Genomic DNA, 19,388 nt, shown 5'->3' with positions numbered 1-19,388 from the left:
ATGGCCTTGTAGGCCCCTTCCAACTCTGCTATTCTATGATTCTATGATTCTATAAGAGCATAAAAACAGAAGAAGAGCCCTGTGGGATCAGTCCAAAGGTCCATCTAGTCCAGCACTCTGTTCACACAGTGGCCGACCAGCTGTTTCTTTCGTCAACCTGCTCCGAGGACCTTGATGGGATGTCCTGAGAGATGAAGGTGTTCACTGGCAGGCTTTTTGATGTTCTTAGTCTGTCCGATCAGTGCTTTTTAGATGGGTTGTGGGTTTTTAAATTGTTTTATTCAGACCGGCGTGTGATCTGTAAATCTTCTGCTATTTCTTCCCCCAATGTTTCTAACTACTTTTAATGCTCTTTTTATTTTTTTGGTTGTTCTTTCCATCCTAATTTTATGGTTTATAATAAAATGTACTTTTCACGAGATACAAGTGCTGTGACATAAGTAATACATGAGTGTGCCTAGGCGCTGGGCTGCCTCGTGTGTCACTGCGCTCTCGTTAAATTATGATATATAACCAGTAAAGCATGAATTCCGTTTTTATGCGGACTGAGAACTTCCAGGGGATGGTGGTGGCCGTGTTTTAAGTCCCTAGTATTTAGGGTTGCAGCTGTAACAATGTAATCCTACACACATCTACTCAGAAGCAAGCCCCATTGAGTCCAATGTTGTTGTTATTTATTCGTTCAGTCGCTTCCGTCGCCACCCCCAGCTCCCCCAAGGTCAAGTCTGTCACCTGCAGAATATCCTCCATCCATCTTGCCCTTGGTCGGCCCCTCTTCCTTTTGCCTCCCACTTTCCCTAGCATCAGCCTCTTCTCCAAGGTGTCCTGTCTTCTCATTATGTGGCCAAAGTACTTCAGTTTTGCCTTTAATACCATTCCCTCAAGTGAGCAGTCTGGCTTTATTTCCTGGAGTATGGACTGGTTTGATCTTCTTGCGGTCCAAGGCACTCTCAGCATTTTCCTCCAACACCACAGTTCAAAAGCATCTATCTTCCTTCGCTCAGCTTTCCTTATGGTCCAGCTCTCGCAGCCATAGGTTACTACGGGGAATACCATTGCTTTAACTATGCGGACCTTTGTTGCCAGTGTGGTGTCTCTGCTCTTAACTATTTTATCAAGATTTGTCATTGCTCTCCTCCCAAGAAGTAAATGTCGTCTGATTTCCTGGCTGCAGTCAGCGTCTACAGAAATCTTTGCAGTGCACCCAACTTTGTGAGTCCAGTGAGACCCACTCAAAAGTAAATGTATGTGGCAAACGATTGCAGCCTTCAATCCTTCTTTTATATATATAATTTTTATTATTTAACAACAACACAATAAATCATATACATACATAACATAACATTCCTCTTATTTCTTAGCTATACATTCTACTTCTTAAATAACTCACATTAATAAGTGCCCCCCACCCTCAGGATCTTATTCTAGTTTCCAAAATTGCATTGAGTCTTCTGGAGGAGTTCTTACTCTCCCTTTTAACAATACATGTTCATAGAATCATAGAATAGCAGAGCCGGAAGGGGCCTACAAGGCCATCGAGTCCAACCCCCTGCTCAATGCAGGAATCCACCCTAAAGCATCCCTGACAGATGCTTGTCCAGCTGCCTCTTGAAGGCCTCTAGTGTGGGAGAGCCCACAACCTCACCAGGCAACTGATTCCATTGTCGTACTGCTCTAACGTTCAAGAAGTTTTTCCTGATGTCTAGCTGGCCTTATTGCAGCCTTCAATCCTATCCCCCCTTATCTGGGGGGCCAGCCCCACTGAGGAGCTGAGCTTACACTGCATGTTTTTATTTATTTATTTATTTATTACATTTTTATACCGCCCAATAGCCGAAGCTCTCTGGGCGGTTCACAAAAATTAAAACCACAGTAAAACACCCAACAGTTTAAAACACAATGTTTTTTATGGTGTTTTAATTTGTGTTGTACCCCGCCTCGATCCAGAGGGAGAGGCGGGTAACATTATTATTATTATTATTATTATTATTATTATTATTATTATTATTAAAGTAAATCCCATTGAATACAGTGGATCTGACCTTTGGGAAACTGTGCCTAAGATTGGGCTGTGGACTAGCTAGCGTTAATTGAAGACTTTTTGTTGTCGTGTGTATGTATTAACACGTGTGCGCGTATTTTCTCCCCAGGGCGGTGCGGGCGGGGGAGGTTGAGCTCGAGTGACGGGCAGCTTTCTGCGCCTGCGCAGCTGAGCCGCTCTCGTTTCCCCCTCCCTTCTCAGCTTGCATCGTTGCCATGACGACGGGTTTGTGACTGCCGCGGCCTAGCCAGGCCTTGGTCGGCTTGAAGCCTCGGCCTCGCTTGGGCAGCCTTCCTCGTTCCGTCCGCCTCTCGCCGCCGGAGGAGTAGCAGCCGCCATGGCTTCGCGCAGCGCCGGGACCCTCCTGACTCAGAACAACGCGATCTATGTGCCGCCGGGGCTCATGCCCGGGTGGGTGGATGGGATGATGATGATGATGATGCTTCCGAACCGGGCCCCGTTGGGGGAGATGGGGGTGTCGGTCGTATAGATATATATAGGGTGACCCTATGGAAAGGAGGACAGGGCTCCTGTATCTTTAACAGTTGCATAGAAAAGGGGATTTCAGCAGGGGTCCTTTGTAGGCATGCAACGTTCCCTCTTCATCATAACAGTTAAAGCTGCAGGAGCCCTGCCCTCTTTTGTATCTGGTCAAGAAGGCAGAGTTCCTGCAGCTTTAACTGTGGTGATGAAGAGGGAATTTCACCAGGTTCTCCATATATACCAATGACACCTGCTGAAATTCCCTTTTCAATACAACTGTTAAAGATACAGGAGCCCTGTCCTCCTTTTCATAGGGTCACCCTAGATATATAGGGTTCCTTATCGCATCTCAGCCTGTGAGCTCAGGTTGCCGTGAGCATGTGCAACCCGCGTTTTAGTTCTTTATATCCGGACTTTAAAGCGCAGCTCTCTGCATGTGCTCAGAGGCATTCTTGCCCTTGTGTTAGCTTTTACCTTTAATGAGCTGGTCCTGGCCTGTGTGTGCTCAGAGGCTATTATTATTATTATTATTATTATTATTATTATTATTATTATTATTATTATTATTGAGTCCATACCCCTGCTCAATGGATTCCTGCATTAAGCAGGGGGTTGGACTCGATGGCCTTGTAGGCCCCTTCCAACTCTGCTATTCTATGATTCTATTATTATTTAAATTTCTGCTTTTTTTCCTCCAAGGGACCCAAGGTGGTGTACATAATCCTCCTCATCTCCATGTTATTCTCACAACAACAACCCTGTGAGGTAGGCTGGGCTAAGAGTGTGACTGGCCCAAAGTCACCCAGTGGGTTTCCATGGCCGAGTGGGGACTTGAACCCAGATCTCCCAACTCCCAGTCCAACACCTTAGGCGCTACACCACACTTAGACTAAGATTTTATTTATTTATTTATTACATTTCTATACCCCCAATAGCCGGAGCTCTCGGGGCGGTTCACAAAACATTCAAAGTATTAAACAACAGTATAAAACCATAATATAAAATACAATATAAAAGCTCAACCAGATAAAAACAGCAGCAATGCAAAATTACAAATTGAAAACACCAAGTTAAAATTTATTTATAGACTGTTAAAATGCTGGGAGAATAAAAAGGTCTTCACCTGGCGTCTGAAAGCATATAATGCAGGTGCCAGGCGAACCTCCTTAGGGAGCTCATTCCACAGCAGAGAAGGCCCTGTTCCTGGTAGCCACCTTTAATAAGCTGGGCCTGGCCTGTGTGTGCTCAGAGGCTACTACTACTATTATTATTATTATTATTATTATTATTGGGCTGAGAGTCTGCAACTGACCCAAAGTCACCCAGTGGGTTTCCATGGCTGAGTACGGACTTGAACCTAGATCTCCCGACTCCCAGTCCAATGCTTTAGCCACTACAGCACACTTAGACTAAGATGCCATGTTTTTTGAAAACAAAGCGAATGCAGAATTGTTGGAAACAAAAAGATGGCAATGTTTTTATGCTGCACACATAGACCCCTGCCATAAGATCCACATCCATCTCATAGCACCAAGGAAGCCGCACCGTCACACACACCACTCTCATCTAACGGATCAGGACCCCTCAGATGCAGTCCAGGTCCCTTCGCAACACACATTGCTACCGTTTTTATCACCTCCCACACACCCTTTTCTTTATATCCACCCACCCACAATCCCATGCCAGTAATTTCCCCAATTTTTAATTCATTACCTTACATCTCACCTTTCCAGCAACTCTTCATGGCAAAGGCAGCTTTTTAAAGTGCTCCCATTTTATAGATGGGCTGAGCTTCTGGGTGAGCTCTGAACTTAGATAGGGTGACCCTATGAAAAGGAGGACAAGGTTCCTGTATCTTTAACAGTTGCATAGAAAAGGGAATTTCAGCAGGTGTCATTTGTATATATGGAGAACCCGGTGAAATTCCCTTTTCTATGCAACTGTTAAGGATACAGGAGCCCTGTCCTCCTTTCCATAGGGTCACCCTAACTTAGAGCACCCCTATAAAATCTAAGGCTGCCATCCTATGCAAGTTGAGAGAGAAAGAATCCCACAACTCTCTAAACATTCATAGGAATGTGCTCTACGTTGCTTATATTATTTATTTATTATTTATTTATTGAAAGATTTATATCCCGCCCTATATCACAAGGATCTCAGGCCGGCGTGCAGATAAAATCATACATATAAAATAGAATAAATATACAATTCTAAAACAAATTAAACCATTAATATGTTAAAACCAATGTGAAGTTGTAAAACAGTAAGAAAACTGTAGGAAAGGACAGTAGCGAGAGGGCTATATAAAAAGCAAATAAATGACATGATAAGTTAAAGGCAACCAGTTTTGGTTAAACAGCTGCACTAAAGGACTGGGTTGATATATAACAATAATTGTGTAGTAGAGGGAAGTTATGTAGGTGCAGCTTATCACGTGAGAGGTGAGAAAATAATGCTGCTACTGAAATTCCCTGGGTGATTCTGAGCTAGATATAATGGAGAGAGGGGAACCATGTCCATTGGAGGAAAATTGGCTTATAAATGCAATAACTTTCCTCTTGATTTTTGGAAACGTTTTTCCAACAACCTGGAGATCACACGAAACACATAGTTAAGAAATTCATTGATATGGTGAGTAGGGTGACCCTATGAAAAGGAGGACAGGGCTCCCGTATCTTTAACAGTTGCATAGAAAAGGGAATTTCAGCAGGTGTCCTTTGAATTTCACGAGAGAACCTGGTGAAATTCCCTCTTCATCACAACAGTTAAAGCTGCAGGAGCTATACTAGAGTGACCAGATTTAAAAGAGGGCAGGGCATCTGCAGCTTTAACTGGTGTGAGGGAATTTCACCAGGTTCTCCATATATACAAATGGTACCTGCTGAAATGTCCTTTTCAATACAACTGTTAAAGATTCAGGAGCCCTGTCCTCCTTTTCATAGGGTCACCCTAATGGTGAGGGCTACTGCCACATTAAAAAAAAAAACTCCTTTAAAACTGAGATTAGACTGGGGTGCAAATTGGGCATTAGTGTTGCATAGTCGTTTAAAAATAATGTTAAATGATGTCGTTTCTCAGAGGCTTAGTGAGGGCAGTAGGTCAGCTAGACTAGCACTTTTGCAGCAGCTTTACTTTGGACCTCTTCAGGGAGCCTAGTTCGGCCATTGAATGATGCTGGTGGGAGCATGAGATAGTCAGAAATGTGCACTACTAGGCAGCTGTTGCCAGGGTGGGTGGGTTTCATTTTGTTTTGCTGTGTTTTTCACCATCGTTTTTGAGTTTACTGAGCAACCTTATAGGTCCACAGCCATTCTTATTTTGCCCCATGGCCAGCTCTTGAGGGCAGGAACACCTTCCCCACGCATTGAAAACACTTGCTGTGGCACGGAGGTAATATCCGAAGCAGCCCTCAGCTTCAGATCTGCATCTGCAAGATTGGCATATTAATCATCGCTTGTGGTGGTTGTGGAGACAAATAAGCTACTGATTGCAAAGCACCGCGCACATTAGGAGTGTTACTGAGGTGATTAAAAGTAATGAAAGTCACTTGGTCTCCTCTTCCCCCGTTTCACACGTCTTCCTTTTCCCTCCCTCCCTTCCTCCAGGTACCACGGACATGTCCCCAATGTGGCGTTTTCCTTTGGCGACACCTACGGAAACGCCACCATGAAATATTTCCAAGATTTCCGAAGCGCTGCCATGGAAAGCAGCTGCAGCCCTTACAGCAAAGGGGGGCAATTCCCCACGCTTTTCTCGCCGGACCCGGGCCTGGTTCTTGGTGCGAGGGCTCGGGGCTGGGACAGGTGGCTGCACACCCCCACCTACTCTCGCTTCAATTTGGATTTCAACCGCTCAGAGGAACTGAAGGAGTTCTACAAGGTAAGGCGGCCTGACGGCATGCGCCTCCCATGTGGTCATTTATGCCAGGGGTGGGCAGGCTTTAGGCTTGCAGGATCTACTTTATTTCTTACTAGGGCTCTTAAGATTTCACCAAGGTGCAAATGAATGGCTTAGGTGAGTGTACACCGGCTAAGAGTTAACCAATAGTTGCCTTGGAGCACATGCTCAGCCGAAGAATTTGTAATCAGTGCCAGAATCAAGCTGTCAAAGGCTTTCTCCTGTTTCCCCCCACAACAGTTATTTTCCAGCGACTGAATTTAGAGAGGGGGGAGTCCTTTTAGTTGTTGTTCTCGTTTGGCAACGATTCCTGATTCCTAATTGTCTCTCTACCATAAATCACCCAGAGATCTACCAGTAGATGCCAATTTATCTTCTTTTCTCCCTGATTTACACACAGGCTTGATTGTCAGTGGATTCAAAATGTGTTATAGACATACTTAGGGTGACCCTATGAAAAGGAGGACAGGGCTCCTGTGTCTTTAACAGTTGTATTGCAAAGGGAATTTCAGCAGGTGTCATTTGTATATATAGAGAACCTGGTGAAATTCCGTCTTCATCACACCAGTTAAAGCTGCAGGAGTCCTGCCCTCTTTTAAATCTGGTCACTCTAGTATAGCTCCTGCACCTTTAACTATTGTGATGGAGAGAATTTCACCAGGTTCCCTATATATACAAAGGACACCTGCTGAAATTCCCTTTTCATAGAATCATAGAATAGTAGAGTTGGAAGGGGCCTACAAGGCCATCGAGTCCAACCCCCTGCTCAATGCAGGAATCCACCCTAAAGCATCCCCGACAGATGCTTGTCCAGCTGCCTCTTGAAGGCCTCTAGTGTGGGAGAGCCCACAACCTCCCTAGGTAACTGATTCCAATGTCGCACTGCTCTAACAGTCAGGAAGTTTTTCCTGATGTCCAGCTGGAATCTGGCTTCCTTTAACTTGAGTCCATTATTCCGTGTCCTGCACTCTGGGAGGATTGAGAAGAGATCCTTGCCCTCCTCTGTGTGACAACCTTTTAAGTATTTGAAGAGTGCTATCATGTCTCCCCTCAGTCTTCTCTTCTCCAGGCTAAACATGCCCAGTACAACCAGGGTGACCCTATGAAAAGGAGGACAGGGCATCTGTATCTTTAACAGTTGCATAGAAAAGGGAATTTCAGTAGGTATCCTTTGCACATATGGGGAACCTGGTAAAATTCCCTCTTCATCACCACAGTTAAAGCTGCAGGTGCCCTGCCCTCTTTTAAATCTGGTCGCTCTAGTATAGCTCCTGCAGCTTTAACTGTTGTGATGAAGAGGGAATTTCACCAGGTTCCCCATATGTGCAAAGGACACCTGCTGAAATTCCCTTTTCTATGCAACTGTTAAAGATACAGGAGCCCTGTCCTCCTTTTCATAGGGTCACCCTAGACATACTGTACCTAACCAATTAATACTGTTTCATTATTGTGCTAGATACACAGTACCACAGTAGCATGGCTCTGTTCTGCAGAATAAACTGTTTATAGTCTGCTAATAGTTGAGCAGTTTGTACGATCAGCAGGATAAAGGGGCAAAACCTGTTTTGGATGATATAACTTCAGGTGCCTTCTGTGTGGGGGTGGGGGGTGAGGGTGGGGAATGAATATTTGAATGTTCCTCATCTAAATATCTCTGCACAGAGGCTGTTACTGGATTACAAAAGCCATAGTCACGCAATACCTTTACTAGGACCAACTTAAAATACGCAGAATTGTGGGCAAGTTTTCAAGATCTCCAGATTCCTTCAAGATGTAAACAAAGAGTAGGGTCAGATGAGGAAGAGATACGTTGAAGTGAAGGCGTGCATGGTGAGAGTCTTAAGATGGAGTGGAGGAGGCTGAGGCTTTTTGGATGGATGGCTTTTTGGCAGATAATAAATAAATAAGTCTGCAATCACATGCATGTTTAGTGAGATAAAAACGTCCTACTACAACTCCCAGTATACCCCAGACATCATGGCTGTCTGGGGCGTGTTGTGAGTTGTAGGACTTTTTTTGCTGTCGAAACATGCATGGGATTGTACCATAAATGCATCAGGCTGTACTAATTTATTTATATTTATTTTATTTTATTTATTACATTTATATAACGCTCCATAGCTGAAGCTCTCTGGGCGGTTTACTAAGTGTTAGAATACACACCTAGGACTGTTTCAGGTTACACACCTAAGACTCTTGGGACAAGCAAACACATAGTGGCTGAGTGTCCCATTTTTGAGAATCTAAAATCCAGTTGTTACTCTGACTGGATATTTTCAGAACCACGAAGAATCAGCAATTATGTTTGTTTGTCTTAACAGTCCTTCCTCTCGTCCCTGACAAACTGAGGTTCGGCTATTGGGCGGTATAAAAATGTAATAAATAAATAAATATTTTTTTCCACAATTGGGGAGTTTTTCGTGAAAGAGCATTCAAACATGGCACACAGAGACACCTATCTGCACCTTGGAGTGGTACAGTCCAAGTGGTGCTGAAACAGATGGATGAAATGAGGACAGGTTTTGATGAAAGTGCAGATGGCAGGGTGACAGAAGAAGGTATGAAAAAAAAGAGAGACTAGAATGGTTCAGAGGGAAAGGGATGGGTGAGTGGTAGAGGTTCTCTGAGGTTGCCCTGCCCTCTGACAGAAGCCTGTTGGACTAACTTCATGCCTTCAGGGAAGCCTTCCATGTTTTCATAGAATCATAGAATAGCAGAGTTGGAAGGGGCCTACAAGGCCATTGAGTCCAACCCCCTGCTCAATGCAGTAATCCACCCTAAAGCATCCCTGACAGAGGGTTGTCCAGCTGCCTCTTGAAAGCCTCTGGTGTGGGAGAGCCTACAACCTCCCTAGGGAACTGATTCCATTGTCGTACTGCTCTATCTGCTGGAAACCTCTATAAGTCTGCCATGAAGATTCTGGCATGAAGTATCAGAATCAGTTCTTTTGGGGCACTGGCCGGACCTCTTCTGCTCCCCCCCCCCAAACACATCCAATGTGAATCAAACTGTCAAACCCATTACAGATCTCAATGGAGCCATTGATAAGCGGCCAAGGGACCTTGCCACTTGGGTTCCCTGCAACCGTGTTTGGCAGACACTCTGATCCAATTGCTCCCTTAAGAGCAGAAGAAGAGCCTCCCTGGATCAGACTTGGGGCCCATCCAGCCCAGCCTCCTGTGCCTCCAAGCAGCAGCCCAGCAGCTGGGCCTCCCACTCTAGCGTAATGCTCTCTTTGCCCTGGAAGTCTGTTCGGAGCTCCCAGTCATTTGATTTGTGCAACGGAGTAGTCAGAAACAGTGACAGAAGGGATGCATCTTGAGCGCAAGGGTGTGTGTGGCGAGGAGTGGCGCGGGGGCGAGGACGTTTGTGCACAAAGGACCACGTCTGGTGGCGGGTGAGGGCTGCTTTCTTGAATCCAGAGTCAGGCCCCCCCCAGACCCCGCTGTGCTGAGCTCAGCTTAAATTTTGCTCCTTCTCCAGCCCAGACCTGGGCAATGGGTGGGGTATGGGGAATCTTTCTCCTTTTCCAACATTCAGCAGCTGCACAATAGTTCCACCAGCTATAAATAATTAAGAGTGGGTTGCCAACATTAATGAGCTGAGAACAGACACTGTTTAGTCAGATCTCGGTATTATTTGTTAGTGTTGGTATGGCGGGCGGCGAGGACTGAAGCTTTAGTACAAAGAATGTTTAAAAGTCCCCACCAACGCCGACGCACAAACACACACACACACAGAGGTTGCCTATAGATAATCATCCAGACTGGTGCTCTCTGCCCAACTCTGTTTACAGGGTTGTTGACACTCGGTTGAGGTTTTGCAGCTGTAGGAGTAAACTACAGATTGTATGTTAAGGTATGTAAGGGAGTCAGCCCAATTAGGGTTTTTATGTGTGTTTTCTTTAATGAAAAAGTGCTTTGGGAGAGTGTGATTTTGAGTGGAGGAGCAGCAGGGTGGTAAAAGGTTGCTTGATCCTTTCCATGCAGGCTTCCTGTGTCACACAGAGGAGGGCCAGGATCTCTTCTCGATTCTCCCAGAGTGCAGGACACGGAATAACGGGCTCAAGTTAAAGGAAGCCAGATTCCGGCTGGACATCAGGAAAAACTTCCTGACTGTTAGAGCAGTGCGACAGTGGAATCAGCTACCTGGGGAGGTTGTGGGCTCTCCCACACTGGAGGCATTCAAGAGGCAGCTGGACAACCATCTGTCAGGGATGCTTTAGGGTGGATTCCTGCATTGAGCAGGGGGTTGGACTCGATGGCCTTGTAGGCCCCTTCCAACTCTGCTATTCTATGATTCTATGATTCCCCGTTCTGTTTCAGGTGCACATCACTTAATTCCTTTGCACACACACAGACCTGTTCATCACGCTACTTCAGGAACAGCCGCACACCTACAATGCAGCCTCATCCTTTTTCTCCCTGCTTCCTGCTCCACAGCGGTTGGGTGCAGACAGCTTTTCAAAACTTCAGAGCAAAGCGAATGTTCAGTAGCACAGTGGCAGCTGAGAAGATGGCCAAGGAGGGCTCATTTCAATCCGATGATGCTAAAATTCTCACAGTCGATCGCAGTGGAGGCTTCAAAGCCCATAGCATGTGTTATTACCACAGAACTTTTTTCTTTTCCTTTTGTCAAAGCCATCTGATTTCAGGAGCAAATCAACAGATGCCTGCAGTTTGTCTGCATTTCTCTGTGTTTGGGACTTTAATAACGAGATCTCATTTTTTCTCTCTGTGACCCAATTGATTATGAAAAGCTGGCCTTTCCTTCAGGGAAAGATGAGAAGATGAAAGGAACCAAACATGCCATCTAGTTGATGCCCACCTAGCCGAACATTAGGGCCATAAATCTACTTCCCCTACTATAGCTTACTCTACGCCACCTACGTGCCAGCATGCCACAAGCGGAAAGGCATCTAAGAGCACAATGCTCTGAAGCACAAATTGTGACCCACCAGGGCAAATGAGTGCTGGGCTGAAAACAACAGAATGAAATTAAATAGGGATAAATGCCAAGTTCTACATCTAGGAAATAGAAACCAAATGCACAGTTACAAGATGGGGGATGCTTGGCTCAGCAATACGACAAACGAGAAGGATCTTGGAATTGTTGTAGATCGCAAGCTGAATATGAGCCAACAGTGCGATATGGCTGCAAGAAAGGCAAATGCTATTTTGGGCTGCATTAATAGAAGTATAGCTTCCAAATTGTGTGAGGTACTGGTTCCTCTCTATTCGGCCCTGGTTAGGCCTCATCGAGAGTATTGCGTCCAGTTCTGGGCTCCACACTTCAAGAAGGACACAGACAAGCTGGAGCGTGTTCAGAGGAGGGCAACCAGGATGATCAGGGGTCTGGAAACAAAGCCCTATGAAGAGAGACTGAAAGAACTGGGCACGTTTAGCCTGGAGAAGAGAAGATGGAGGGGAGACATGAGAGCACTCTTCAAATACCTGAAAGGTTGTCACACAGAGGAGGGCCAGGATCTCTTCTCGATCCTCCCAGAGTGCAGGACACGGAATAACGGGCTCAAGATAAAGGAAGCCAGATTCCAGCTGGACATCAGGAAAAACTTCCTGACTTTTAGAGCAGTATGACAATGGAATCAGTTACCTGGTGAGGTTGTGGGCTCTCCCACACTAGAGGCCTTCAAGAGGCAGCTGGACAACCCTCTGTCAGGGATGCTTTAGGGTGGATTCCTGCATTGAGCAGAGGGTTGGACTTGATGGCCTTGTAGGTCCCTTCCAACTCTATTATTCTATGGTTCTATGATTTTTCATCTCTGACTCAACTTTGCTAAGTGGTTTGTGATTGAGACCAAGATCCTAACTGTCCCTCCCAGAGCAGCTGGGATTATACAGTCACAACTCTTGAGAAGCAGAAGAGAAAAGCAATTTCCTGAAATGCAAGTGCTCTCTCTGTCTCTCTCTCTGTCTCTCTCTCTCTGTCTCTCTCTCTCTCTCTCTGTCTCTCTCTCTCTGTCTCTCTCTCTCTCTCTCTCTTCTCTCTCTCTCGTCTCTCTCTCTCTCTCTCTCTCTCTCTGTCTCTCTCTCTCTCTGTCTCTCTCTCTCTGTCTCTCTCTCTCTCTCTGTCTCTCTCTCTCTCTCTCTCTCTCTCTGTCTCTCTCTCTCTCTCTCTCTCTCTGTCTCTCTCTCTCTGTCTCTCTCTCTCTCTCTCTTTCTGTCTCTCTCTCTCTGTCTCTCTCTCTGTCTGTCTCTCTCTCTCTCTCTCTCTCTCTCTCTCTCTCTCTCTCTCTCTGTCTCTCTCTCTCTGTCTCTCTCTCTCTGTCAGGGATGCTTTAGGGTGCATTCCTGCATTGAGCAGGGGGTTGGACTTGATGGCCTTGTAGGCCCCTTCCAACCCTACTATTCTATGATTCTATGTATCAGGCCTGCTTTTGCTGCTTGCCTGGAACTGTAAAAGTGGTGGGCAGGGGGCCATTACGGGTGGAACCACCTCTACCTGTCTGTTAGGTTTTTATCCCAAATTTCTTTCAAAGCATTCAGACCAGCAGCCATGGTTTCCACTTCCCTTTTATCCTCACAGTGCTCCTGTGGGACAAGGTAGGGTGAGAGACAGTGGCTGGGTTCACACAACACACTAATCGCTCTTGGGTAGTGTCTGGAAGTGACCCACAAGGGGTTAGTGTGTCCAGTGGAGGACATTTTTTTTGCCCGCAATGGGTTTGGAACCCACACCTCCAGAGTGGGTTACACGCCCCCCCAAAGGTGGCTTTCCCTGTGGAAAATCATGACCGACCATAGAGATGGCTGCCTAGAGTGGCCGGAAACCCTGGTGACGCTCTGGTCCGCTCTGCTGATCTCTATGGCCGAGATCGCTCAGCAGCAGCTGGCATGGCCAGTGCAAGTCCATTTACACTGCAGTGGCCGTTGGGATGTACAGCTGCCATGATGGGAAGACAGTGGAGGGAGTGGGGTTATCGGGGGTGGTGGGGTTAAGTGAACCACACTGCCTTGCAAGGTTCAATGGTTGTGTGTGGAGGGGAAGCATGCCATGGTGCCCCTCCCCACAGCATGGTTCTGCTACCCCCCCCACCCTGTGATCGTCTGAGCATGCCAAGGGACTCCCTCAGGTCACTCAGAGAACCTCATGCCGGAGCAGGGCTTTGAAGCTGAATTTCCCTGGTCTATGTCCAACGCTCTCACCACCACGCCACAGGAGCTCAGTGGACTTGGCGGTAGAATCACAGAATAGCAGAGTTGGAAGGGGCCTACAAGGCCATCGAGTCCAACCCCCTGCTCAAGGCAGGAATCCACCCTAAAGCATCCCTGACAGAGGGTTGTCCAGCTGCCTCTTGAAGGCCTCGAGTGTGGGAGAGCCCACAACCTCACCAGGCAACTGATTCCATTGTCGTACTGCTCTAATGTTCAGGACGTTTTTCCTGATGTTCAGCTGGAATCTGGCTTCTTTTAACTTGAGCCCATTATTCCGTGTCCGAATAACATAAAATCTATCCATCCCAAAAGGAAGCGATTCTGGGTGCCACTCCGGATCCCCACGACGTTGCCAAGCCCAGCCCTGGGCCCGTGGGCCAGGGCCCCTGACCAGTTTGTTTGTCACCTGCAGCTTGCCCAGATGCATCGTGAACACTACAGAGACAAGACTGGGACGGTGCACCAGGTTCCGTACTTCATGCTGCCCGTGAAGGAGGAAGACAAGTATCCTCACCCTCTCGATCTGTGAGTCCCGTGGGGCAAGTGCAAACGAGGGGGGAGGAGGGCTGAGCCAACCTGGGGTGACTCACATAACGTAAATGGGCCCAAATTAAGAGAGCCAGAAGCCACAGGACTTGAGATCTGTAAACAGATGGATCCCGTTGGCTGAAATCACAAACTAGGCTGCCACGTCTTACACCCTTCTGCTGTTTTGTCCTGTGAGAGTGTGGTTCTCCTGCAGTCCACAATCAGAATGGGTTTCTAATATGGAGAAGAAGGGACTGGTGGACCTAAAGGAGTTAACATTTTCATTCCATCGGAGGATCGATTGACTGTTGTTGTATTTAGGGTTTTTGGTGTGTGTTTTTGCTGTTTTTCTCGTTTGAAATTTATTGTTCCTCTTTATTTTGCCATAGGTCTGATTCCATTTAGCTCTTAAAAACAAACAAACCCAAATGTGTTAACCCAACCTTGAAAATTCATCCCTGTTCATCAAGAAGGACTCTCTTTTCCTCATAAGTTCTGTCCTACCCTTCAGGCGGCTCACGCAAATTGTCAAGAGATGCTTTACAGCTTAATTGTGGCCCGGATTCCTCCAAAGGGGAAATGGTGCTTGTTGGCAGTGATGGATGAAGGAACTAGAACTTGCCGGAGACGTTTGTGTGAGGAAACTCTGTGTGTGTGTGTGTGTGTGTGACAGAGAGAGAGAGAGAAGGAGAAAAGATTGACAAATGGCATTAAGCCTACAATCCTAGACACGCTTACCTGGTAGTAAGACTCATAGTACTCAATGAGGCTTACCTTTGAGTAGACACACGTAGGATTAGACTGGAAGATACTCGCAGGCGAAGGGCAGACTGGTGTGCAACTTTGTACATAAGAAGCTGCCATATGGAGCAGGGCCATTGGTTCATCTACTCTTGTGTTGCCCCCCACCCCATTTGGCAACATCTCTCCAGGGTCTCCAGCAGAGAAAGTTCTCTCCCTTCCTTGCGACCCAACATCCGATGGCGCCTGGGACCTTCTGCATCATGGGTAGCACGTGCTGCACCCCTGAACGGTGGTCCCTCCCCATAGCACCTTGCACCCACTTAGGGACCCACCCGTGTAATCCAGGCCCACTGACCTGAAATAACGTCTTCCCTCTGGTTCCAGATTCATAATCATTGAGGCAGAATAGAATCCCGATTCCGCCTAACTAAGGAACTGAAAAGGGCAGGTTGGTTAAAAGAACTCCAGTCAAGGCTGTTAATGGACAACTAATCCACCTTACATGATCTTAAATGTATGACCTTTTAGGTTGGAAGGGGATCGCCTCAGGTATTCTAGGTCAGCCCCTTTCTGCGAGGCAAGGGTCCCCTACCACCCCAGACTTTTTAAAACAAAGTTACAGTCCCTTTCTCTCTTTGATTTCCCCTTGCAAATGTGCCCACAGGCCATTTTGCCGCCAGCCGGACTTCGTTCCAACGTCAGGACCCACCTAGGGGAGAAAAAGTGGGGCGGAAGGAGCATTTATAGGGCGGAATTGACACCAGGGCAGAAAGGTCCACAATCCCCTCCAACCTGGCTGTTGATTCTCTCTGGCCGATGCCACCCCGACAGTCGTGCTACCAACAAAACACAGGTTGGGAATTGCTTGAGCTTCCCTTACAACATGCTCTCACACACAAACACACACACAAGCTGAAAGTCTCTGGGTTTACTGTAGTGTCTAATTACTGTTGGTGCTACAGGAATAAAGAAAAACAGAAAGCCCTGAATGGCATAGCATGCCTACGTTGAGGGCCGGGGCCTTCCTGCTTCCTTGATTCCTTCCATCCATAGCGTGTGCTTGGTGGGGGCAGAGAACAGGACCCCCCAGCCCCACGTAATCAGCTTCCTCTTGGGGTTCCTCCCAGCCACCTCTAGGAAACCTAGTCGAATTCTCAGCTGTGTTTATGAATGTATTGGCTGAAGACAGCATTTGTGGTTTTATTGTGGATGTATTATTTCGGTTCCCTTTGACTGTAATGTGATTAAAATGCTGCTCCTAATGCCAGGGTTTAGAGCCTCTGGACCTTGGGCCAAATCCATCCCAGTCAGGCCTCCGGGGTTCCCTACCCATCCAGACCTCCTTTTCCCCTTAACTGCTAATTGTTTGCTGGTTTCTCGGTATTTGCATGTCCCCCCCCCCCAGTCTTAAAAGGTCGAAATGCCTCTCCTGGGGCTAAATGACTGGCAGTAAGTGCTTTAAGCTAAAATGTGGTGGCATTTCTGGTCTTTTGGCCCCGCCCCTTTTGCCTTCAGCCACACCCACCACTGGAAACTCCTCCCCCCTCCCAAATGTTTATCTGAAATTGGATTTGGCCCTTGGCTTGAAAGGCTCAATGCCCTGGGCTAACGTGTTGTACTCCACATGGCAGGTTATAGACATCTTTTAAAAAATGCAAGTAAATGGGGTGGAGGCCTTTGTACTTAGGGCCAAACCAGATACGACAGTTATAGATCCCTGTGTTCAAACCTGAATCTGTCTCAGTCGTTTGGAAAGGGAGGAGAGTCCAGTTTCAACAGCCCAAGTGTGAGGAATGCTGAGCCCTCCACGCACTGCTGACCTCCTCTTAAGTCTGTCCGCCCAGGCGCTTTCCCATTCAGTTGAGTTGATATGCTAGAAATGAGCTCAGCAGGAAGGAAAGGGCCTGCAAGGAGGCAAGTGATTCGGATTCCTCGCTGATGCAAAACTCCTGCTGTTAAAATTGGGCCTACACACTGTAGGTGGTTGAGGCAGGTTGAGGTTTGAACACACCCTTCTGCCGCTTTGACCCTGATGTAGCTTGACCCTGATGTGTGCCGTGGGAACAAAGCCCTATGAGGAGGGACTGAAAGAACTGGGCACGTTTAGCCTGGAGAAGAGAAGATTGAGGGGAGACATGAGAGCATTCTTCAAAGACTTGAAAGGTGGTCACACAGAGGAGGGCCAGGATCTCTTCTCGATCCTCCCAAAGTGCAGGACACGGAATAACAGGCTCAAGTTAAAGGAAGCCTGATTCTGGCTGGACATCAGGAAAAACTTCCTGACTGTTAGAGCAGTACAATGGAACCCATGGCCAAGGGAGGTGGTGGGTTCTCCCACACTAGAGGCCTTCAAGGGGCAGCTGGACAGCCACTTGTCAGGGATGCTTTAGGGTGGATTCCTGCATTGAGCAGGGGGTTGGACTCGATGGCCTTAGAGACCTCTTCCAGCTCTACTATTCTATGATTCTAAGTCTCTATCGAGGGATGTTCAGCCCTCAAATGTAGAATCATAGAATAGCAGAGTTGGAAGGGGCCTACAAGGCCATCGAGTCCAACCCCCTGCTCAATGCAGGAATCCACCCTAAAGCATCCCTGACAGAGGGTTGTCCAGCTGCCTCCTGAAGGCCTCTAGTGTGGGAGAGCCCACAACCTCCCTAGGTCACTGGTTCCATTGTCAAACTGCTCTAACAGTCAGGAAGTTTTTCCTGATGTCCAGCTGGAATCAGGCTTCCTGTAACTTGAGCCCATTATTACGCGGTTGCATTGCTTCCGTATGTGACCATTCCAAGAGCTGCCTGCTCCTCAAACTGATAAGTGGAATCCCTCACCTACCTGTCACTTTCTCCCACCTGGGATGCATCCCCACAAACAAACAGGTGGGGAACGCTGGCTGAGGGACAGGTGGCTGAGGGAGGGGGGGGATTGAAGGGGCAGAGCAGTATCGGGTGGGGGTGGGGGTGGGTGGGAGAAGGTTCTTGTCTGCAAAGTCCCTGAGTAGTTTAGGAAAAAGGCTCCGTGGCCAATCTCTGGCGAAGTGCCCGTTGCCTTGATTAGGGCTCCTTGCTCACAGGACACATTTCTTACTTGTAATTGCCAAGTATTGTCCTCTGAGATGATGGTTTGTTTCCTGCAAGCTCCTGTATGTAATTTTAAGATATAAGCTGATCAATGTCATTCTAAGAGAATTATGTATGCTTCTGTAAGATTAAATGTTTTTCGTTCATTATCCGTTGCTTATTTTTCTGGTTTGCTTTGAATAAAAGCCTGCCAAGGTTTACCTATCACACCTCATGGTTTTGAGCATCCTTTCGTAAAGGGGGAGGGGGGGCAGCCTGAGAATGCCAGACCTTGAGAATGCGCCTCCTGAGTGCTGTGCCGTTCCCCGGGTGCAGTGGGTGGCCAAGCCCTCTGGCGTGGAAGGTCACCGTCCGCTTACTTTCTCGGTGTGCAAAGCGGCCCGTGAACTGGTGCTTGTCTTCCAAAACCCTGTGACTGAGAAGGGGAGGCACCTTGTGGTCCACCTGGCGTGGTTGGACTTGGTGCGTTGCTTGCGCACTGTGAAGACTGGATTTCAAGAGCAGGTGGCGGTGATGCAAAATGCCATTTGGAAATTTAGGACTGGACGTCCCCAGCTTTGAGATTTGAATCCTTGAGGCAACTCTTCCTGTGCCGTGTTTATTGCTGCAACCTCCTTCTCTCTGGCCTCCCCTCATCTCACATCAGTCCGCTGGTCTCTGTCCACCACTCTGCCACTAAGATCATCTTCCTGGCCCGCCGCTCTGACCATGTCACTCCGCTTCTGAAATCTCTTCATTGGCTCCCAATTCACTCCAGAATCCAATATAAACTTCTCCTGTTGACCTTCAAAGCTTTTCACGGTCTAGCTCCTGCCTATCTCTCCTCTCTCATCTCACACTATTGCCCCGCTCGTGCTCTTCGCTCCTCTGTTGCCATGCTTCTTGCCTGCCCAAGGGTCTCTACTTCCCTTGCTCGGCTTCGTCCATTTTCCTCTGCTGCCCCTCATGCCTGGAATGCTCTTCCAGAACACTTGAGAACTACCAACTCAATCACAGCTTTTAAAACACAGCTAAAAACTTTTCTTTTCCCTATAGCTTTTAAACTTTGAGTTTGTTCTGACTCTATACTGTTAGCTTCACCCTTCCCGGTGCCTGTTTACACTTCCCTGTGCCTGTTTGCATTCTCTTTCCCCCCTTATTGTTTACTACAACTTTATTAGATTGTAAGCCTATGCGGCAGGGTCTTGCTATTTACTGTGTTATCTGTACAGCACCATGTACATCGATGGTGCAATATAAATAAATAAATAATAATAATAATAATAATAATAATAATATTTGGCCCCGTCTGTGCGTGAAGTGCTGTACGGATCTGAGCCGTGACACGGTGTCGTTCTCCCCGCCCACCCTAAACCTGAAGAGCGATTTCCCACGTTAATTTCCCCCAACCTGTTTCTTCAGGCAGCCAGAGGGGCAACATCCCGCCCTACCGTTTGGCCGTAT

General features: G+C 47.3%; 1 protein-coding gene across 1 annotated transcript; it reads left to right on the top strand.

The window, feature by feature from the left end:
* The first annotated feature begins 2,353 nt into the window (after window positions 1–2,353).
* CIMIP2C (ciliary microtubule inner protein 2C) lies at window positions 2,354–14,547 on the top strand. The gene is made up of 4 exons (XM_063123779.1): window positions 2,354–2,452; window positions 6,130–6,403; window positions 14,009–14,121; window positions 14,514–14,547. Exons 1-4 carry the CDS (start codon window positions 2,379–2,381, stop codon window positions 14,527–14,529), a joined length of 477 nt encoding a protein of 158 aa, XP_062979849.1. The 5' UTR covers window positions 2,354–2,378; the 3' UTR covers window positions 14,530–14,547.
* The last annotated feature ends 4,841 nt before the right edge of the window (window positions 14,548–19,388 follow it).

This window comes from Elgaria multicarinata, chromosome 4 (genome assembly GCF_023053635.1).
Source record: "Elgaria multicarinata webbii isolate HBS135686 ecotype San Diego chromosome 4, rElgMul1.1.pri, whole genome shotgun sequence".
NCBI classification, from domain to species: domain Eukaryota; kingdom Metazoa; phylum Chordata; class Lepidosauria; order Squamata; family Anguidae; genus Elgaria; species Elgaria multicarinata.
The sequence above is the reverse complement of the archived record's forward strand: the minus strand, read 5'-3'. Positions and strand labels throughout refer to the sequence as shown.

Coding starts and splice junctions, on each gene's coding strand:
- CIMIP2C (XM_063123779.1), top strand. CDS start 2,379: ATGGCTTCGCGCAGCGCCGGGACCCTCCTGACTCAGAACAACGCGATC. Junction 2,453..6,129: donor CCGCCGGGGCTCATGCCCGG/GTGGGTGGATGG, acceptor CCCTTCCTCCAG/GTACCACGGACATGTCCCCA. Junction 6,404..14,008: donor AACTGAAGGAGTTCTACAAG/GTAAGGCGGCCT, acceptor TGTCACCTGCAG/CTTGCCCAGATGCATCGTGA.